The sequence below is a fragment of the Myodes glareolus genome, chromosome 21 (genome assembly GCF_982192425.1).
Source record: "Myodes glareolus chromosome 21, mMyoGla1.1, whole genome shotgun sequence".
In the NCBI taxonomy this organism is placed as follows: Eukaryota; Metazoa; Chordata; class Mammalia; order Rodentia; family Cricetidae; genus Myodes; species Myodes glareolus.
The window spans coordinates 60,956,355-60,980,193 of NC_142046.1; the positions used below are offsets into that span (position 1 = coordinate 60,956,355).

Consider the following 23,839-nt stretch of genomic DNA (forward strand, 5'->3'; position numbering starts at 1 on the left):
AGGTGTAGTCATGCCAGTTCAACACGGCAGGGCCACTGTAAAGCAGTAAATCCCCAAACAAAAACGAGCGCCTGGGGCTGTGACTGTCTCAGTGGTAGTGCTCGCCACGTGCAGCTAACAGACCTGAGCATAATTCAGTTCTTCAAAAGCAGAAGTAAGAACTAGGTCTAAAGCTCTGACTCTAAAGTGGACACTACAGACAAAACCCCACAACAGAAGCACATGCGGGGCTGGAGACAGCTCACTGGACAGGAGCTCCGGCTGCTTTTCCAGGATCTGATTTGATTCCTAGCATCACACGGTGACTTTCAATTGTCTGACACTCAGTCAAGTTCAGGGCAATCAATGCCCTCTCCTAGCCACCAAGGACACCCAGTATGCACACAGCACACTGACCTACAAGAGGGCGAAAGACCCTTACGCATAAAATATAAATGAATAAATCTTTTTAAGAAGTTAAAAAAATAAACAATAGGTGCTTACCTCATAAGCAGCACATAAACATAGTCTGAAAACACTAAGACGCCACAGCAATGTGAATGTCACTAAACTATACATTTAAAACTCAAGATGCTAAATTTTGTTCTTTATACATCAATACAATATAAAAACTACCATCATTAACAACAAACTTCATTAACAGGTTTGTAACGTTTACATTTACACCTTAGCAGAAAGTTAAAAGCACTGTGAATGTACCCTAAAAAAAAGATAAAATACAAAGCTGTCTTTCCTGTGAAGACCTAAGTTTTCTCTAACTCACAGCTATAGTAACTTACAAAGATGAACTAGTGGTGGGCACAGCAACTTTAATATCATTATCCTTGCTAATCTTACTACAACCCCAGGAGAAATGCTAAGAAATTTCAGTATTGGTGCCCTCTATTTTAGATAAAACACGCCAATACAGACTAAGTGGATTAAACATTTTAGAAATATAACAAAAACCTGTAAAATATCTTAGTAAGTATCCAAAGTGCTACAATAGTCTTAAAAATTACAAGAAACTAGGAAGTTTGAGTTTGTTATAAAATTATAGGCTATTGTGAATAAATAGTAAAAAGCAATGATAGGCTAACACTCATCTGTAAATAAAATTACAAGGCAACAATACTCTGGGAAATTTAACAGGTATTCTGGTCCATTTAAAAAAAGAAGTCTGAGCGCCACCTAGTGGCTAAAAAAAATAAAAGTGAGGAAAACCAGAGCTTTAGAAAAAATTTTACTGGTCCTTTTTCGTACTGTTCATTAATTTATGGTACTTTGAGGTACCTTTGAGTTTATAAGGTGAAACAAAATAAAACAATTAAAATAAAAGTAAAAAAAAATTATGTTAAAGTAAAAAGATCAAAGAAATTACAGAAAAAAATCTTTTTAACAAAAAGCAAAGATTAAAACCAGAGGAAAATCCAAAATAAAAATAAAATTAGGACACTTGAGTAAGATCCAGACAGATTTTACATTCACTGGCCATCTTATAACTCATTATCGAAGGGTGTCTGTCCTCCCACGAGCAGCCACCCATCTCCGCCCTGGCACTGTCCGAGCTCCGGCTCTCATCAGTGCACCTAGTCTGCGGCAGGGATTCTCTTCTTTCTCGTCTGCCTTCTCCTTGGCCTCTACCAATGCTTCAGCCACACTGGGCCAGCATGATCTTTCCAAGTGCTGACTTAGGACTACGCTCTCCCACAAGGCCCTCTCGAATTTGGCTGGTGTATCCATCATGGGAATAAGCAGCCATTTCTATATTGTGTTCATTCTCGTACGCACAAACTCCATGAAATAACCAACTATGTAAGTACCTGTTTCTTCACCTGCAGACAATGGTCTCTTTGGCAGAAAGTGACCAGGGCTTGTTTCTATTTCCACCATTAGGAGACTTCCTACCTGCACGAGCTCGTTGAGGACGACGGCGTCGAAGCCCGAGAGGTACTGCACGTAGTACCTCTGCATCACGGGGCCGTACTTCCTGACCTGCGCTCTCAGCTCCTCCATGTAAAACACCAGCTCAGCAATGTGCCTTTGTGGAAAGTCAGAGAGCAAGTCCGCTGTGGTCACAGAACACACTACATGGTTTTGGTATTACTTCTAGAATTTTTCCCCTAAGAAAGGTCAATTACTTCCTTGTAAAATTCTTTTATAGCAATAAAATCATGAAAAGAAAAAAATGCTAAGACTGAAAACTGGCAGCAGAATATTCAAATCCAAGTAAAATTTCCCCTTCTCATAGCTACATAATTTAAAAAAAACTGGTCAGAGTATTAACAAGAAATAAGATTTTCTAAATGCATTCATTTCTATTTTCAATTATCTTACTCTGACTGAGACACTAGGGACTAAAAGATATTTCAGATGCCACACTGATGGCAAAGACCATGTTATGATATTTATTTAATATTTTGTGCAGTATTAATTTTAAAAACCAAATGTGTAGGATATATATTACTGGGCAGAGCCAAAGAACAACTTTCTTATCACTACTGTAACGAAGAGAACTGTTAAAGTCTTAGAGCTTTTGCATTCTAATTACATCATTTAATGCATTACCAATATTTCTTCTATTACAAATATAAATTCAAAACATCTTTGCTTTAATATAAGTCCACAGACTCACGACCCATAAACGAAAATAAACGGAAAGTAGGTGTTTCTCTAATGTGACTAACTTACTTATCTATAAAGTCATCTGCACTCTTCTTTGGCATGTTATCTGCATGACGAAGTAGCCAGATAATTTCATCACGAGCAAAAGATAATGCCATGAAAACAAAAAGTGCCTATTAAAAAAAAACAACACTGATTATTCAATGATTAAAAAATAAAATTGTTCATATTCTTGTTCTAATGAAAGCCACTGGCAAGAAATGATACTAAATTTAAAAGAGGCAGTCATTCCCAGACAGAGCACACAGCAGTGCCACAAAGATGAGTGTGCACCTAAGAAATGAGGAAAGACAGAAGGGTGATGTTGAGGCTCAAGTCAGCAAGTCCATTCTTGGCTCAAACTCTGGTCAAATTCCCTAAAGAAGTCATGGTTTTGTGCTGTTGCCAGGGCACAGTCATCAGTCAGTTACCTTGGGACCAAGCAGGCCAGGCTGATCAGAGAGGACAGTCGCCAGCTCTTTCAGTGCAGACCTTAAAAACTTGCGCCTTTCTCTGTGCATCGAGCCACTGTGGAGAAAGAGATCATCACGGGTCACTCATGCTTCCCTCAGGAGGAAAATGTAGGCACAGGGAACAAGACAAGGAGTGAGGACTTAAAGCCTGTGATCTGCTGTCCTCACCTCTGGAGTGCGCTTGTCTTCTCTATGTCTCGTAGGAGACTGATGGATCAGACAGTCTCACCATCCTATCTTCTTTAAGTTCAGGGAGAACATGGAGTCACATATTTAACCACTATGCTGAGGTATTGAATTACTTTATATGGAAACTGTAAAGTTGTTTACAGGTCTTAAGTACAGTCATTTCTATATATTTCTTAATTTTAGAATATAAAACTGGAGAAAGGTGAGGCGTTAACATACTGCCTATGTGTGCTATGTTCTCTCACTGCTCGTGTCAGTGTAAGAATAGAACAGTTTCACGAGCGTGCACACAAATCAGCATAGCTCGGAAAGCACAGCAGTGACCTATAGAGCACCTGCCACCAACCTAGACCATCTGAGAGTGATCCCCAGAATCTCCATGGTGGGCGGAGAGAACCAACTCCCCCACGGAATCCTCTGGCCACAATAAACGTACCCTGGCCCAAGCACAGTCACACACCCACGCTTATTCTCACTCACTAAACACATGTAAAATAACTTTAACTAAAACAAATAACAACTAAAACACCCATGCTTATTCTCACTCACTAAACACATGTAAAATGACTTTAAAACAAATGTCTTCTGCATGGAACTTCCTTATTTTGTCAGTATTTCAAAACCCGGGAGATCCACACTAGTCACAAAATCACCAGTCAGAGCTGTAACTCACTTCCCTTCAGAACAAAGCTCTCATCCTCTCTATCTGGAAATCACTAGCCTGTCCTCATCAAACAAAGTTATTTCAGGAAGAAACTCCTCACAATGGAAGTACTCACGCATGTGATACAGCCGCCTCCTTGCACTCTCTTATGTCATTAATACGTTTATTGTAGCTGCGTACAAGGAAAATATGAACCGCGTCAATCTTAATTTGAAAGTCAAAAAGAGTAAACAAAATACAAAGTCAATTTGAAATACTTATTTTCAACAACAACAACAATTTACAAAGGAAATGAAGGGTGAAGCCTACCTACCTAATAAAATGTATTTCCAAGTACTTTACATACTCAGATCAAATCTTCTTAGAAAGATAATAGTTACAGTAAATCCAAAGGTAAAATGAAAATTGTATTATTTCCCTAGGCTCTAGATATACTAAAATTTCCCTTTGATACAATTAAATGATTTCCAAGTATCTCAAGTCTCAAAAAGTGACTGTTTCTGACCCCAGCAAGTCGCTCGTAAGGACAGATAGACTCTGAAAGGACACAAATAAGGATCAGCAGCAGCAACTTTGAATGCAGGTGATTTGTGGACAGAAAGCTAAGGCAGGAAAGCATTCTGATTACATTGTTTTCAAGAGAGAACTATGGCTTATTTTTACATCACACACACACACACATGGATTTCTTCTGTTGTGCATGCCTTTAATTCTAGCATTCAGTCAGTGGCAGGTGGATTTCTGTAAATGCAACTCAGCCTGCTCTACAGTGACTCCCAGTCTCTGATAAAAAGTAAAAGAAACAGAAATTCAATATTAATCAGTTCAGAAATACCACTAAAGTGTATTAATAACTACATGAATACTACTGATAAAAACCCAAAATCCATAAAAGGAAAAAAAATCTTCCTGACAACTTAGCTGAGCCATTTACACTTCAATGAAACCCAATTTCTATATATAAGCACTCTATATGGGCCTTTGTAATGAACAAATTTCATTTTATGACTTGACTATGACAATTCTTTTTAATGGGACTGATAACTCAAAACAGGAAGGAAGAAAAATGAAAAAGAGGGTTCGTGGGAATGGGAGGCACAACACCTAGGGCAGGGACAGAAGAGATGCTTCAGCAGTTCAGAGCATTTGCTACTCTGGAAGAGAACCAGGTTTGGTTCCCAATACCCACATGGCAGCTCACAACTCTGCAAGTATCCATAACTGTAGTTCCAGAGAATCCAACACCTTCTTCTGGCTTCCTTAGACACCAGCATATACATAGTACACAGACATACACGAAAACAAAAACTCATTCAAATAAAATAATAAATAAATCCTTAAAAACATCTAACAGGATAAAGATAATTTTGTGGTATTACTACTTACACCATGTATAAGTTCACTGAAAAATATATGACATTAACTGGCTTTAAATGCTCTTATGTTTAAAGGACTCTATAAAGTTATGGCTAACATATTAAAGCATGATACAATTCTTTTCATTTACAATCTCAATAAAAAGCAGAGAAGCAACTGGCATTAGTTTTCTTATTCTGATCAGTGACAGCAGTCAGGACATTGTTCTCAGGAGTAACAGAGGGAAGAGTCAGAATGCCAGTGGTTGACTGACAAGGTACAAAGTCTCATCTGTGAAGATAGAGTCATCCTACACGGTATCTAGGTGACGACTGTTCCAGACTAGTCACACACAAGGTCACTGAGCCATCTCCCTAAACTTTATTTTTCTGTTCTGAAACAAAAATAATAAATTATTCTGAGTGCACAGAACTATATATTTTCCCTAAAACAATAGTGATGCCAGAGAATTTGTGTTCAGTTTGTCCTCAAGGTAATGTGCAGGCCCACTAAGACACAAGACTGGTTCAAATTATCAGTGCTAGATACGTTTTTAATTTTTAACAACTAATAAAGCTTCATTTTCTCTTAACTTTATGAAATACTGAATTGGACATGAAATATATACAAATTTCACTTTTTTCCCGGTTACCTTATTCAACATATTCAGCTAAGTACAAGGAATTCTGGGGTATTTTATGTACTCTTTATTTCAAAAGATTATATGACTGCTCTCACGTGTGAATTCAACATGGCTTTTCATATACTAGCTACAGGTCCTCAAGAGAAATGACGTTATTAAAGACAGTAACAAAAAGAATGCTGACAATCATTTCAGAGATGTATTTGCTTTGTAGAGAATGACTAATATGTTATTTGGGCAGACTCTGCCATCAAGAACCATGATTCTTGTGTGCTGTGTCGTCGGTCCTAATTTAATGGCATTTTTTGATTGCTTCAAATACTTATACACAAATATATATCTTTACCAGGAGCGAGACAAGATAATCTCAGTGTAGCCCTGGCCATCCTGGAACTCACTCTATAGACCAAGCAAGTCTCAAAGTCAGAGATTTGCCTGCCTCTATTACCCAAGTGCAGGAATTAAATGCTAAAGACCACGCTGGGAAATATACCCTATATTTTGTTTTCGTAATAATTACATATAAAATCATGTGTGGATTAAAAAGAGAACACATTTCTCTATAACACAAATTGTGAAAGGATAAGAAACCCTAAAGATTTTTAATTAGTAAAATTACCTATAAGAGTATTATTTCCACCATTATCAGGATGTTGTTAAGAGCAACTTGCTAGGCTCAAAGACAGTCTGGGCCACACTGTCCTGCAGGATGTGGCCAACTCTCTAATCCCAAAATCTGTTACTAAAGACAATGCACTCATCACCTTCTCCCACCAAACATGAATAAAGCAAAAATACCATACCCCCGAATGTTTACAAATAAATCTTCTGCAGCTTTGTGAATGTGGAAAACTTCATCCCGAAAGAGAGAGAGGCAAGAGCTACTCTGAAGAGCTAGCTTCCAAAGGTTCAGTGCGGTAGCCTCCGTATTTAGCATCCCATGGCACAGAATAAAGCCAACTTCAAACACAAAGAAAAACAAGTACAAGTTAAAAGTACTGCACAGGCAGGTTCCTCTGGTTACAATGTAACTTTCTGCAGATGGGGAAACACCCTCCATCACTGAATAGAGATTCCTAAGTGATTCATAATGTATTACATACATGAGCATACATGTGTGAATATACATATGAATATGAACAATATATATTATACATACGTAGATACACACATATATATGTATACACACACACACACACTTGGTTTTCTGAGACAGGGTTTCTCTGTGTAGCTTTGCAGCCTGTCCTAGAACTCACTCTGTAAACCAGGCTGGCTCTGAACTCACAGAGATCTGCCTACTTCTGCCTCCAGAGTGCACCACCACTACCCTGCTGAACAATATTTTAAATTATAATTTTCTATATTCTGCAGAGTAATTTCTTTGAAGATGCACTAACAAAAGGGGAAAATATCCTTTAAGAGGAGGTTATGAAAGTTTTTTTTAAAAGAAACATTAAAAACCCATTTTAAGCAAAAGATTAGAAATTAACACATACTATGGTAATCACTACAGCTGTTAAAGTAACTGAAAGACAAAGGTCATCAATTTCTGTAGTACCCAGAAGGAATACTAGAGTAATAGCACTGCCTGTCTCAGCGGTTTCTTCCTTACTCATCTTTGCAGACAGTACCCCACGTGGTGGGTCACATCCTTAACCTAACACTCAGAAGCAGGCAAGAAGTGAGTTCAAGTCCAGTCTGGTCTGCATAATGAGTCCCAAGCTAGCTCGGGATAGGCCAGGAGACTCTGTTTCAAGAAAAAGAAAAGGGGGGGGGGGGGCAAAGTATTAACTCTTGAAGTACAACAGGCTCTCTTTACATGAATTCTAAATATATTTTACCTTTGGTTACATAATCTGGAAACCCTACACAAATGTTTAATGCTACATATATGTTTATAAATGCCCTCTCTAGCCTTCTACACCAAGGCATGAAGCCTCATGGTTCATTCATTCAACATTTACTTAGTACCTGCTACATATGCACAAAGTCTCAACTTTTGTTGAATTTTCTTCTTCTCTATAGTTGCTCCTAAAAATAATCCCAAAGTCCTGGCTAGTTCTGTGTCATTTAAATAAGCAAGTGGCATCTAAGACACGGGAACCTCAAGTGAGAAAAGGTGAGCTGTAAGCAGCCTGTAGGTTATTTTCTCCATCAGCGATTGATGTGGGAGGGTAGAGCCCACTGAGCGGAGGCCCCCCTGGGTCAGGTGGTCTTGGAAGCTATACGGCAGGCTCAGCAAACGCAGGAGCAAGCCAATAAGCAGCACCCTCCATGGCCTCTGCGTTAGCTCCTGCCTCCAGGTTTCTGCCCTGAGTTTCTGCCAGGACCTCCCTCTGTGGTCAGGACAAGTAAGCGGAGATAAACCTCCTCACGGTATGTTTAGTCATGGTGCTTTACCACAGCAACAGAGACCCTAACCAGGACAGCTGTATGGTTCCCTACTATCAGACCCAATTCTTCAACCACAGCCAAACACAAAGGGAAAGCTTAGAATCATTACATCATCCCGCAAAATCAACACTTCACACACCTCACCTTTCTTCAAAATTAGGCTCACAGATAAGGCACAGAAATGTAAACTTTTAAGAAAAAAATATTACACTTACAAATCTGAAAAGTAACAAAACTAAAATGTCTAGGTGCAGGTGGTGTGTGTTAATAAATTCCTCTTTCATATTCAACGTTACTGGAAGAACCGGTCTGGAATGATATTCTGTATACAGGTTGATTATTTCAATATCTCTAGTCATTGTAAGTGCACACTTAATAATACATAATTGCTAGATTATGTCAAATTTATGTCTAATACTTGTTTTGTTGAAAAAAACTTCAGTCATTATTTTACTAAAGTATTAAAGAAAAATGGTCCATCATAGTTGGAGAAACACTAATAAACAGCTGACAATTATACACCAGGAAAAAAGCACAAACTATTCTCACGGTAATGAGCAGGGGATTAGCTCTACCTAATCTCACTGTGGAGCTCTGTGACCTAACTTCAGATTCCTCACTTACACGATTATCTACATCCTGATGGAATCAGCATGGGGAATGAATGAACGAAAGCACACAGGTATTCACTACAGGGTAAAGGCAAGTCACCAACTATTTCTCATTAAAGCTTAAGCCTAGGGGTAAACCCATAACTAACCCATTTTACTTACAAATAATCCATTTCTCCATTGCATCCAAGGAGAGATATTCACAAGGCATCTTAAAAAGAGAAAGACACACCTGTGCTTAATATAAATTCTTTAAACAACTTCCTACTTAGTCTCTCTCTGCCTGTGTTACTAATTCTTACTGTTCAATTCTTGGTTCAAATACTACAAGAAATCTGAGACACTGGGTAAGAATCAATAATTATGTAAACCTGCAATCAGCAGAGGACAATGAGAACTGGAGCCTTTGCACACCCTCAACCATCTCTGAACTAAACTGTCTTCTGGCAAATGGTTAAGTTTCCAATTTCTTGAGCTCACTTTAAGAGTTCACATTTGTCTAAAAGATTTATTTTAGTCAAGTGAAAAGATGTGCCTGGATCCTCTGCATCTCCTTCCACGGGAATCCATGGTCTGTGTGCTTTCTCTGTAACAGCAGCAGCCATGTTCATATGCCGAGAGTAATTTAAAAAACTATATATAGCAGACAATAATGATTTTCTCTAATTGGTAAGATTTGACAGGTTTGCTTTTTTCTTTATACTTGTCTACATCTTCAAATTTTTATACAATGACAAAAACAATTTTTTTAAGTTACATTTACTTGTGTGGGCAAGCATGACTAGGTTGGCGCTCTTATTCCACCATGGCCTAGGTCCTAGGAATCAAACTCTGGTTGTTAGGCTTGGTGGCAAGTGCCTCTATCCACTGAGCCATCTCATCAGCCCAAAATAAAACGGTCATTTATATTAACTTCAATTTTTGAGAGCTAAGAAATTTTTTAAAAAACCCTGTGTGATTTTTATGCTTATTTTATAATAAACCTGACAGACCAATGTTACTTAGAAAAAAAGGCAATAACATGTTTAAATGATAAGTGATTGTACAAAACTGGACCGTACAGTGTCGGACTGGGCTGGGTTGAGCATTGTACTGGGTGCACTGATGAGGCTCAACAACTGGGCGTTTCTCCACTGCTCTGCTGAGAGATTCCGTCTAGGATACACCATCTGGAGAGAAATCAGTGCGTCTGAAAGAGACTGAGAAAACAAGAAATAAGGTGAAGAACAGTGTACTTCTCTTCCATTTAGACTTCAGGCTGAAGGGCTGTGCGTGACTAACTGACTCCAACCATGCTTTATAATGGGTTTCAAGTCTCCTCTAAATTTGTTTCCCTTTGTTTTAAATACTGAAAAAGTTATAGTCTATATTCCCAGGAAAGATCTTTAATCAGGAAACCATGTTACTTTCTTTAAAACAAAACAATACTCCAGCATTTATTTATTTTCTTGTATGGGTGGTTTGACTGCATGTATGTCTGGGCACCATGTGAACGATGCTCGTAGAGTTCAGAAGATCTCCAAGAAGGATAGAGGATCATCTGGGACGGGAGTTACAGGGTTTTAGCAGCCATGTGGATGCTCGGGGTTGACTGGGTCCTCTAGAAGAGCCAGCTCTCCAGCTCCACAAGTTACTTACTGAAAGGTTAAACTGTGTGGTAACCGTGGGAATCTTCTTTATTTATATGTTTTTCAAACAGTAGCACTGAACTCTCACGCTTAAGTTTAAATTACGATTCTCAATAAAAGGAAAGGAGTCTGTGATCACATGCCTAAGTCCATCCTTCCTTCCTTTTCTGGCAGCTTTTATGTGCAGGAATTCATCTGTGTAAATACAGAGACATGCTTGCAGAAGTCAGGGGACAACTCTGGGAGGTTAGTCCTACTCTTCCACCTTATTTGAGTCAGGGTTTCTTGGTATTTCGGTGCTTTATACATCAGGTTAGCTGCACCCTGAGCTTCTGGGACTCTCCTAGCTCTGTCTCCCATCTTCTGTAGAAACATTAGACTGCAGATGTCCTTGCTATTGAATCTGGCTTCTACATAGGCTCTAGGGATTTAAACTCCTATCTTCATTCTTGCATGGAAAATGTTTTTAACCACTAAGGTATCTCCCTAGCCCATAGCAAAGACTTTTCATTGCTTTTTGAAACAGGGTCTCACATACACCAAGCTAGCTTCAAACTCACTATGTAGCTGAGGATGACTTTGAACTTCTAATCTTCTTGCCTCCCCTTACCGAGGGCTAAGAGAACAGGTACGTACATACAATTATGCTCAATTAAGTGGGAAGCTGGGAACTGAACTCATAGTTCCTTACATACTAGGCAGGCAATATCAATTGAACTGCATCCCTGGCCCTATGAGTATTAAGATATCTGAGCCAGCTCTTCAGCCCATTTGGTGCTTTCTTTATTGCTAATTTTTGTTTTGCTTTTCTTTGAGACAGGGTCTCACTCTGTAGCCCTAGCTGACCTAGAACTCACTATGTAGACCGGGTCAGCCTCAAACTCATGAGACCCCTTGTTTTTGCCTCCCAAGTGCTGGGATTAGTGTGCGCCACCATGACAAGCTGCTTCCTACTTTGTGTTGTGACTATCCCTGCCTAAGAACTCTGTAAAGGGCTTTTCTTTAACAAGTTGCCAGTTGAAAGTGGATCTAGGTCTCCATTAAAATGGGTTTGCTTGATCTCTGCAAGAAGAAACCAGGAATCTCTAACTTTATTAGTTCTCACGTAAGATTCCAATGTAGCTAATAAAAAACAGTTATTCATAAGCCATTATAATTTAAACCACCAAAGTAAGTTATTTCTTTAATTCCCCAAGCTTAAGCAATTCCTTACATGTACACATCTAAAACATGGTTCTTACCTTGCTATGGGGGACAAATTCTTCCATCATCTTCTTTAAAGGGTTTTCATAGTCCACAATCATCTGACCAAGGCGTGGATATTCTCGGTCACTTAGAACACACATCAAATGCAAGTGAGTGATAAGCCATCAGATCAAGAACTTTACAAGAATCTGTGTGACGTCTGTCTACCTTGCTCCGTGGGTCATTTCATGTGCATAGTTGTAGAGTCCAATGATGGCCTTCCTTTCTTCAATCCGGGACAGCAATATCATTAATGTTGTATAGGTTACGGTCAAATCTAAGTAGTTTTTTGTTAAGTCAAAGTTCACAGTCTAGAAAAAAACAAAACAAAACAAAACAAAACAAGAAGTTTAATTCCTACCTGTAAAACTCTGAAACGCACAAAAATCTGCATACCGTTTCTATAGCTTTGTTCCCATTTCTGGATTTCTGACGTCTCTCTCTATAAGATCTGGGGGCTGTGGCAACAATGTTCTGTCTGTGACGCTATTTCATGGAGGGATGAAAGGACTTTGGCTGCTGTATTCAAGCTGGGATGATGAAAAGGACAGAGCCGGAAGGAAAGAAGGACGGGAGGGAGGGAGAAAAACTGGTACCAGTCTCACTAAAGCAAAAAGAAGTATTGAATTTTGATATTTTTACTATTAAGTTAATAGGCACATTTTTTACCTCGACTTTCTGTACCTACAAAATGTCATCCAAAGAAAAATTCTATCAATAATGACTACAGAAAAATACTGTTCAATTTTTTATAGTTGGGTGTATTAAGATAAAATACTAAATTTAACAACTATTTTACAAATGAATTAAGACTTATATTCAGTAACATAGAAAAATATATAATAAAAGTTTCCCTTTTTAAAGTTATTCAGCAAGCCAAATAAATAACGCTGTAATTTTATACTCCTACAAAATGTTTCTTCAAAGAAAAACAATTGGTTCCCTGAGTTCTCTGGGAACAGAGAGAATTAGAAATTGTCCCAAAAATGATACTCACAATATCAAAGAAGACTTGGCAAACGTCAATAGTGTTCAGCAAGTCACAGACATGGTCCTGAAAAGGAAAGCATAAACTCTATCGGTACGGCGTTTGGAGGGAAGTGCTGAGGACTACAGCCAGAGTTTCTGCATGCTTGGCAAGTGTTCCTTCTATCACTGAGTCACACCTTCAGCCCCAAATAAGTAACTTTAAAATTCAGAAAACACAAATGTATAAAGTATACTTTAGACTTTGGTTCTGGAAGAATTCTGTATTTATTACAAAAGTGACAAAGTAATTTATACTATTAACAAACAATCATTTTTTGTAATCTTTACGGTTACTTATTAAAATACATACCTTAAATTCCATAACATCTACAAATGTAAAGTAATATAATGCCAGATTTTTCAGAATCTCTGATTTTTCTTTCTGTAGTTGTGCAAGCTGTTGCTGTAAAAACAAAATTAGAGTTTATTTTAGGAAAGAACGGAAGGATCAAGTTTCACTGCACACGATCTTTTTCATGGCTGCTATATGGAAGCACAAGCTTTTCGACTTCTAAATGATTAAGGTTTTTTCAAACCTAATCACTTGAGAGGGCAACCGCTAATGCAATCAGCAGCTGACAGCGGGAGGCCGTAAAATAGGCCAAAGCGGATTAGTACCAGACTGCACTACAACAGAAAACTGGAGATGTTAGGAGAAAATACATCAGATGAACACTTTAAAAAAATTAAAACAAATGATTATGTCCACTAGAAATGGGAGAAAAGATGTAAAACATTACAGCTTACACTACAAAAAATAATATGCTAGATAAATTTGGAACTTACCAAAAAGAACATCCAGGCAAAGCCACGTTACGCATGCAAAATAAAATGTAGATACAAACATAAAATACAGTAACGGTTCCCTGATCAGACCCACAGAACACAATAATATTTTAAACAAAAGCAAAAATCACAAGAACAAAAAAAAAATGAAAAGAAGCAAGACTATAAGAGTTGAGACGTGAGAGAAGGAGATGTGAAGTATACAGTCAGCTGAGTTACTGAGCTGACAAGTACCACCTCTCCCTAGTAAATCAGCTACTGCCCTCATCTCTGGAAGACTAGTCCTTTTGGATGCCTTATTTAACAGTGTGCCCAGGCTCCAGGTGGCCATCCAGGGCCTGGATATTCTATGTGTTGTCTAATGATTATCATTTAGGGCCTCATTAGAAAGGCGGAATCTCTGGCCCACCTCAGGCCTGATGAGTAAGAATATGCCTTTTAAGTAACATAGCTCGAGTGATCTAAATACATGAGAAATGTCTGAGAAGTACTGAGGACATAAAAAAACTTCAAGAAAGCATTTAAAAATGTCCAACATGGTACCAAAAGTCCACACCATTTTGAGGTCCTCATAAAGCCATGCATACTTACATGGGAGCAGTAGGAGAGATCCCCACACATAACTATATTGAGCCATTATGTAAGTCAGAAAGTTTACAAAACTGAGCCTAACACATCATTAAAAGCATCTTCCAGAAAAGCTGATTGAAAACAGCAAGCAGTCTAGCAAAACACCCTAAATACCTCTGTGAAAGGACATTTAAAGAAGGAATTATGTCTCGAAACACAAGGAACTCAACAACCTCATTTCTCCCCACATATGTGAAAAAGTTATACACCTGCAGCGATGTGTGACTTCGATATGTAGTGTCCTCTATGAGAAGAGTTGACTATTTTGTATAATATATCTGTTTCAAAACAATTCCCTGTCTCTCTGTATTCTTCAGTTCTATAAATTTAGTTCCAATGTACAATAGAGAAAAGCAGGCTCAAAAAACAAGATATGAAAAGCCAGGTGTGATGGTATATGCCTTTAATCCCAGCACTCAGGCAGAGACTGGTGGATCTCTCTGTGAAGATCAGGCCAGCCTGGTCTATATAGTGAGTTCCAGGACAGTGAGGGCTATGGAAAGAAACCCTGTCTCAAAAGAACAAAAAACAAACAAAAAGATATGAAGAGCATAATTGGCTGCTATGGGACTTTTTAATCCCAATTTATTTTAATTCTACTAAGGCAAATATTAACAGTGCCTTCTTTTCCACCTCAATACCCTAATCTGCAGTTAATGACACATCATACTCTTATAAACCTTAATGATCTTTTACACAAACCTTCATTTCATGTATCAAGTATGTAATATATATTTATATAAGTTTTTAATTTTTTATAAAATTATATGACTAATTTTTTAAACATTACATGTACTACCTAAAAGATCCAAAACAAATTTAGCAGAGTTAATCATCTACTTAAAAACAGCCAAGCTGAGAAATCTCATTCTTCTTAAATGTGTTCTATTTTCACCTACCATTTCCCTTATCGATAATAGAAGCCCCTTATTCTAAATTTCTCCTTTAATTTTCCCAAAGCAAGTATGACTAGGCTCTGTATCAGCTACGGTAACTACCCGGGAAGTTCGAGTGAGGGAGTTGTTAATGCTCTCTACAGCCTGTCCCTTTACCTTTCCACACTCAATCTCCCCTACATCCAGCCACAGACTATACAGTAAACAGATTTTGTTATTTTCTATGCACAGTTCATGATTTCTAACTGTTTCCCTATAGAGCTATCGAAATCCCACGTTTATATACAAACCCCACTCTCCTAAACCACTCATCTTCCAGAAACCGTCCTCCACTGAGCACCCTTCCTCAGCACAAAGCCTTCCCGAGGGCAGGCACTGCTTTCCAGCTTGTCACTGTAATCCCAGCAGAGACAGCCAGCGCTCAAGACTCACGGCTTTAGTTTGCAAAAACAACTCTACATATCAGTAAGTATCCAATCCAATGTCGTAAATGAAGGATCATAATGACAGTCCATCTCCAATACACAAGCTATAAAGGGTAAGTAGCTTACTTAACAGCTCAAAATCTAACAACTTCATTATCACGTGGAAACTAACTGATAGACTTAACCAAGGCAATTGTATAAACTGGCACATGACAATACTGAATAGTGGCTAACACCTACACAGTATATATTAAATGTTAGGAGAATAATAAAGAAGGTTCCAGACCATTATTCCAAACAAGCAAACACTAACTACTGTATAATTAATCCCAACACCACTCACAGTACGCAGACTACACAAGGATTTGCTGAGTACGCACTGGGCGTCCAGCACTCATCCTAGTATTTGTAAAGCATCATATGATTCTACCTACTGGTCACAATTAAGTTTCCTATTTTAGTGAAAATAAACTTCATAAAACCATGAATGAAAGATGTCAAACAATATAATTCTCAGACTTCAACTACAAGGGAAAAAACAGAAAGAAATACATTTTCGTTTTCAAAGTGAATGATAAACCTAAAAACAATTAATGCCAGGTTCAAAGTTGGAGATGATTTGACATACACACGTGCAATAATTACTGGTGGTGTCATATAGCAGAACATTACAGAGGTTCTACTTGAAAATCATGTATTCAACAACAGAAAAGCGTATTCACCTGATACATGAAAATATTTTTGCAAAACATTTGTATAATGCTTTCATTATGTTTTCTGGCCCGGTGCCATTGTCCTTAATATTAAAATAGGTAAGTAAAATCTGAAATAGAGCATACATCAGACATGGAAATTGCATTTTTACACTGAATATCTTGTTGATGAATCTCAGTCCAATTAAGATAGCATTTTCAGACAGACAAAATTAAATGTAAACTCAAATTTAGCATTTGCTACTTTTTGTCACTTTCTAAGAAAGGTATTAGTCAATTCCTGAAGGAACCAACACTTTGCAGGGCTAACTCACTAATCTGTAACACAGGAACATGGCTAGAGGTGTTAAATGTAGTTGTCGCCTTTGTTACTGAAGTTGCTGTGTGTGTGTGTGTGTGTGTGTGTGTGTGTGTGTATATGTATATATGTATATATATTCTTGATCTAGATCATTGCTCTCAAAGGAAAAAAGTGTTGGCTTTTACAGTGACACACACCTGTAATTGCAGCAATCAGAAGCTAAGGCAGGACTGAGAGCTCCAGCGCAGCCTCATCTAGTCTCAAAACTATGCCAAAAACAAAACACAAAACCAGAAAAGCAAGAAGTCTAGTTTCAGGAAGACTGTCCAGTGTCTTGGTAAGAGTCCACATTATAATTTAAGTAAGAAAGGGCTCCTATACCTTTCCGAACTGCCCTAGCTCCCACTGCCTAACTCGTCTCCGGACCTGTGCTCCTCAGGCATCTCCAGGCATCAGCAGAGTGTGATCAGCTGAAGGCACAGCACACCCCCACCCCCTAGAGAAGAAGCAGTTCTAATGGAGGTCATGCAATATGCTACACAGTGGGAAGGGCAGTGTGAGAGCTCTGTGTTCCTGAAAACTTTATGTCTGTCTAATGCTATTTCAAAATAAAGTTTTAAATCTCAGTAATCTCCTGGCATGCTTAAAACAAAGTATAATCTCACAGGCACCTGATGTTTTCTTTCTCAAATCTTAGCCCCTATGTGCAGTAGCCAGCACACTGGCCCTGGGGCATGTTACCAACCTCAGAGCTCTTTCCTCTGCTTAGTCTGGACGCCCTTTGCTCACTTCTCCTCAGTGAAGGCCACACTGCTGAGGGCTACTGGTCTAAAGTAAGCTCCCTTCCTACTGGTCGCTAACTCAGTGGTTCTCAGCCTGTGTGGAGTGACCCCTTTGGGGATGTCAAATGGACCTTTCACGGGGATCGCATGTCAGATATCCTGCATATAAAATATTTACATTACAATTCAGAACAGTAGCAAAGTCACAGTTGTGAAGGAGCAACAAAATTTATTAATTTATTGTTGGGGGTCATCACAACGTGAGGAACTGTACTAAAGGGGCACAGTGCTAGGAGGGGTGGGAACCACTGCTCAAAACCCTGCCTTGCTTCCTATTTCTTTCTCCCACTGTAGCGGCATTTCATTTGTATTTTAATAAATAAAACCTGCCTGAGGATCAGAACAGTAAAACAGCCGCCCTGGTCAGTGTTACAGACCAGGCAACAATGACACACACCTTTAATCCCAGAACGAAAGAGGATTATAAAGCAGGAGGAGACAGCTCTCAGACTCAGTCTCATTCTGAGATCCCTGGAGGCAGGATGGCCATTGTGGACTGAGGTGGAGGTAAGAGAAGGTGGCTGGCAGTTCTGCTTTTCTGACCTTCAGGTTGAAGCTCAATGTCTGTCTCTGGGTTTTTATTAATCGTGCTTCACCCACTCATCAAGAAGAGAGTGCATACTCACTTTGTCATCTAACACTTTGTCCATTTGAACTAAGCTCTACAAGAACGCGGGGAGGGGGTCTCAGAGCTCCAGCATCTACAGCCTGAGTGCAGAGTACGCTATAAATAGGTGATTCTTAAGCTTCTCAAAGGAAAAACATAAAGAAGGCCTTAACCTAAACTTTTGTGCTTACTAAATGAACTCAAAACCTGGAATACGTTCATTTCCCAGGTGAGTGTATCTTAACATATACAGATATACAGTGACTGAATTGCTTTATTAAATCCCCAAAACTGGGCAAACTATTTGATCATGTCATTCCAGAACAGATTAACTATAAAAGAAAGAAGTAACTAAAAGAATGGTATGTGCATATTAATAAATAAATCTTTTAAAGTTATCTGAAAATTCAAATTAAAACAAAGGTTTTGCTCCTTTGTCTTTTTTTAAAGATCATAGGATCTTACTGAAAGTCCTCGACTAAAAGCTCTGAGACGCCCCCTCTCTGAGGCCCCCCCACTCCCACCCCCAGCACCGGGGTCACAGACACGCACTCCCATGGCTTTTACACATGTGGTTACTTGAGATCCAAACTTGAGCCACTGAGCCATCTCCACAGTTCCTGCCCCTTAGGCACTGTATTTTTAAGGTTTTTATTTCTCTCCCTTCAATAATCATGTTTCCAAGGAAAAGTAGTACCCTTTAATGTATAGTGCGTTTAAAATTACATGTATTCCTGTAGAATTAAGAAAACTTAACTAGCTGAGCTATGGATGGAAGCAGAGAGCCCTGTGAATAAACTTCAGTGATTAGAGAGTATCACTTATTTCTCAAGATTGTACTTTTGTATATTTATACTTATTAAACCAACAACCCGATTTAGCTTAGTAGATTGCCATCATTCCAAAAATGCTCCCTGTGCTTACTGACAATTAATCTAGGTTTGACTCTCATCCCAGTGCAAATAATAATTGCTTCCTGTCTCAATAAACCTCCCCTTTTCTAAATACTTCCTGGAGCACAGACTCAAACAGTGTGCACAGCTTGGTTCATTTGAGTCCCTCACTTAGTATAATGTCCTTAATGTTTAGTTGTAGCATAAATGTATATCAGTAATGTTCTTTGAGCTTCCAGAAATCCGGTTAGAAGCAGCGAGTGTTAATCACGTTTTGTTTATTCATTAGTCAGTTAGTTGATAGGCATCTGATGTGTTTCCAGTGTGGGATTATGAATAACCAGTGCTGCTACCACATATCTTATAAAGACATTTTTATTTTATTAGAGAAAATATGGATTTTCTTCAGTTAGACCTGCTTTCTTTCCTAGTTTTCAGTTGAGACTCAGATAGCCAAGTGAATGAAATTCGATCGCTAAATAAATCATTCTTTATTTGTGAACAAATACTGCAATGAAAGCGTGAGACACTGGGAGAAGCTGAGAAAGTCTGAGGACAGACGACTAAATGAACTATGAGGAACAGTGAGAGATGCACATACACATGTCTGGTGCTGAAGGTAAGCACACAGTTGAGAAGCCAGTTCTACAACTATTTCTAGGGAGAAATTTAAAGATGGTGAGAAGCTATACTTCCCACATTCGCTTCATACCACTCCCCAACTGGTAATGACAGGAAAGGGGTAAGGTCTTGTGCTGTGCACACAGTAAGAAAGGCCACAGCTCGGTGCTGTGGGGACAGGGAGCCTGATGGAAGAAGTTAACAACAATTATCTGGGGTACATACTAACAGGGCAGAATGATAGTTTCCTTAATTGGAAGCCAAAAAACAAAATTATAAAATTTATCTTTTAAGTTATCTTGGCTTCTTTTAAGACATCTATCATTCTTGGGAAGCCTGGATGACATTAGAGAGAGAGAATATATACCTCCACCAAATCTCTGATGATGACATTAGAGAGAGAGAATATATACCTCCAACAAATCTCTGAGCTCAGAGGCTCCCTTGACTATTCATCTTACCTTTTTTTTTTTAACTCATCATCATATCCTATTCCCTTTCTTGTCCTTCTGAAGTTCAAATGGCCATCATTACAACTATCCCTGGTCCTTCTCTTCCTCTTACAACTGCCTGATGAAGCCCACAGTAAGAGAAAGCAGATACACACACTGACTGGATCACAACCTAATTCCATCATCAACAGTAGCTGAGCCAGGACACTACTTCAGTTTCTCTTGTCAAGTCAGCCTCCCTCTGTCCTCAATGGTTAACACACTTTCTCAAATCTCTTAAAACCCCAACAACGCTCTCTTTGATTCTTAGCTTACTCCTAACTCTCACCTGAGTTCCAGATTAAAACATACAATTTTTTTAACTGTCACATTTTATTAAGGAAACGTCCCCATTTTAAGTAAAAAGGTAGTTCAAAGTATGTCTAACATACAACAGATTTAGAGCAGCCATTTGTGGCTGAAATCAATGTTCTGAGTTGTTTGTTTAGGACAGTATAGAGATGGCTACACTAGTCGCCTTTCCCACGTCTTCTAAAGCAGACCCACACATGCTCAACCTCACAGTCACTTCAGTTTGGCGCCTGTAAAACGTACAATTTGTTGTAGTGCCTCTACTCAGATCTTTGTGGGCCTCTCAAGACTAACACATTACGACTGAGCTGCTGTACACAACTTCCACTGAGCCCATTTTTCTTTGGCTTCCTCTCCCCGGTAAATACCGGTATTTGTTTAAAACCATCAGGTCTTCTTTCTTGTTGTTATTTAAAATATTATTTATTTTAATAGTGTTATTTCTCACAATACTGAAATTCTTTTAGTTTTTAGAATTAAAGTTCAATTTAATGGAAACCAACATTCTGTCAAGTTCCCATCAGGAAATACCTACACTCACACTGAAGTACACCACCACAGTGTTTGTAATAATGTGTATCATGACAATTCCTTTAAACCCAAGTTTACTTGTGATCTATATCTCCTAAACATCAGTTATATCTCCCAGACATCAGAGACTCAAAAATGAGGGAATGGTTTGGTCCATAAAGACAGATATGCAAGGTGTCAGAGAGAAATACTGGTCTGGTTTACTTCCCCTGTTGAAGAATGAAAGGAATAGCAAGTGGGGAGATTAGAAAACATGGAAGTCAATGTTTGGCTTATGACAGACAGTACCTGTCTCAACAGACAACATACCTGAATGAGGTAAGTTCATGAGACTGTGTAGAGCTGAAGACAAGCCCCAAATAAGCAGCCTGCAGTTTTATAAAAGTGAACAGAGACTATAAATATTCTAGTTTAAACAAGCAAGTTCCATAATAATGGCTCAGGGCAGGGAACACAGTAGAAAGGAAAAAAAGAATACTGTTCAATACTAGAAACAAAATCTGCTGCCCAACATGGAGCTGTTCAAAGGACAGTAGACAGTCAACCCACGGAAAGCAGCACACTGTTCCATCAAAGCCTACTGCCTTTGAGGTAAACCAGGGAGTTAAGGAGGTAATATAACAATAGCTACTATTCTTAAAATCACCTGTCAGAGTGCATTGAATGCTTTAAGGCATATTCAACTCCTTCAGATGAGAATTACTTTCATTTAGAGGAAAAATGGTGCCTCTAGATGCCAGATGTTTCCTGAATCTCCTAGCTGGTCCATAACCTCGATCCCGACTCCAAACTTCACCCTAACCACTGCACCACCCTCACAGCGGAAACCACAGCAGACCAAGAAGAGCCCTTTAAGGGCCGCCCAACCTCCTTCACACAGTTGGCATAACAAAAGTAGTCCTGCATCTACTCCAAAACCACTACCACACCAACAGACTTATATTTTTAAAGCTGGGGATCTTATTCTTTTACAAGGTTATTTTCAGGAACCCTACCTACAACATCATTAATGAGAGTTAATTGACTTTTTAAAAAGCACTGAGATTTTTTAGCTTAAAAAGATTTTGGGTCCTCATAGTTCTAAGGCAGTATTTAATACAAGTGCATGTTGTACTAAATAGGTTTGTTTTTCTTCATCAAATATTTAATATTCTCTATTATCAAGCACCAGGGATTTTAAAAAAGTGTTTAAAAATGTGAGTTTAAACAGAAAATAATTGTTGCATAGCCTCTTGTAATATTGTCCTTCCCTAAGAAGTAATATCCATAACTTAAATTATTTTTCTTTGGTTGAAAATATGATTTTAAGACAGCAGTGGTGACATATGCCTTTAATCCCAACACTTGGGACACAGAGGCAGGCAGGATGTCTGAGTTTGAGCCCATCCCGGTCTACAGAGCAAGTTCCAGGATAGCCAGGGGTATATAGAGAAACCCTATCTCGAAAAACCAAAAAAGAAAAGAAAATATGAAAATCTGGACAGCCCGAAGTTAAATGAAATATACCAAAATATACAGCCCAGCACAAATAAAGAGAAAATAAGTGACTACTATAATTATAAAACCAGTTTGTTATGATGAAATTCCATTTCGTCAGCTTACTTTGAAGTATATGAGGCATATGCTTTCAAAGTATTTTGAAAATTGTCCAGAATCCCTGTGTCACCTTTGTTACCCTCTACACACCAGCAATGTCCTTGTTCTTAGACCCTAAGATAAAGTCTATACATATTTGGCAATGGTTAATATTTTCCAATTATACTGGGAAATAAAATAAAAATATTGTACACAAATTCATAAAGAAAATTTTTTGAAATGACAGAATTTTTTTCATATTTTTGTTTGTTTGCATTTAGAAATATGGTTTCATGTTGCCCAGGCGGGCTCAGAATTTATAACTATGAATGACCTTGACCTCCTGATCGTCCTGCATCTACCTCCTAAGAACTGGGATTACAGGGTAGTATTTTTCTATAAAAAAAAAAAACAACTAAATTTTAGATATAAATACAAGGAAAAAATAGAAGAAAAAAATTAAGTTAAAATTATTTGAAAAAAATAGCAAGAATTTAAATATGCACATGTGGATATTTAAAAATTTGGAGATTTAAATGTGGAGATTTAAAATTTTCCTATGAATAGTAGTATTGTTTTAAATGGGTTTCTACTGCATTCCTCATACTGGATCAGAACAGATCTTCAGACATCTAGAAGAAATATGGACATCTTCACAGGTGAACTTTCAGGATAATGGAAATTAATAGTTCAATAAGTTGGACAGTCTGAAATTAAATGAAATCTACCAAAATACACAGCCTAGCACATACAAAGACAAAATAAGTGGCTACTATAATTATAAGACCAGTAGGTTATAACAAAACTTCATTTCATCAATTTAATTAGAAGCATATGAGGCATTTAATTCAGTATTATAGCTGGGGAATGGAGGCACCCCTCATTCTTTGGTACAGTTTTTTCTCCCTAAATCCAGAACTGAATACACAATAACTGTGCACAAAGGGCCCTGAATAAGAACAAGATGGAAATGATGAGGATGCACTACCTAACACCCTACTGCCAACAGCAGCGCTCTCCTTGACAGACCCTCAAAGCTGCTCATGGTTTCCTCCAGAGTTAAACCACTAAGAAACAAGAGGAGGCCAGTAACTAAAAAAGGGACCAAAACCAGAAACATTCTCAGCTACAATGTTGTAAGAGCAACCCTTTTCTTAAAGAATCTATTTTAGAAACTTCAAAAAAACTTTTGTTTAATTTTCATTAAAACAATCTCTGTTCTTGAGCTCCTTTCCTTATCTGTGAAGCAGGAATCAAAGCGGACACAGTGCCAACTGTGGGGCACATGTGAGCATGCTCTGTGGCACACAGATTACAGGGAAGAGCAGACGGAAATCTGCC

General features: G+C 38.3%; 1 protein-coding gene across 4 annotated transcripts in view; it reads right to left on the reverse strand.

Annotated features, from left to right (window-relative positions):
- Positions 1–23,839, reverse strand: part of Nckap1 (NCK associated protein 1) — a 71,744-nt gene that overhangs the window by 33,401 nt on the left and 14,504 nt on the right. For 2 of the 4 annotated variants that reach the window (XM_085680905.2, XM_085680907.2), the window contains 11 exons: positions 13,186–13,272; positions 12,844–12,900; positions 12,015–12,157; positions 11,843–11,933; positions 10,035–10,172; positions 9,136–9,184; positions 6,772–6,928; positions 4,085–4,141; positions 3,075–3,171; positions 2,671–2,777; positions 1,888–2,020 (listed from right to left, as the gene is read on the reverse strand). In XM_085680905.2, coding sequence (XP_085537031.1) covers positions 1,888–2,020; positions 2,671–2,777; positions 3,075–3,171; positions 4,085–4,141; positions 6,772–6,928; positions 9,136–9,184; positions 10,035–10,172; positions 11,843–11,933; positions 12,015–12,157; positions 12,844–12,900; positions 13,186–13,272 — 1,116 coding nt within the window. Of the gene's footprint in view, positions 1–1,887; positions 2,021–2,670; positions 2,778–3,074; positions 3,172–4,084; positions 4,142–6,771; positions 6,929–9,135; positions 9,185–10,034; positions 10,173–11,842; positions 11,934–12,014; positions 12,158–12,843; positions 12,901–13,185; positions 13,279–23,839 lie in introns of all 4 variants that reach the window. The other 2 variants (XM_085680904.2, XM_085680906.2) reach the window with 1 other exon arrangement.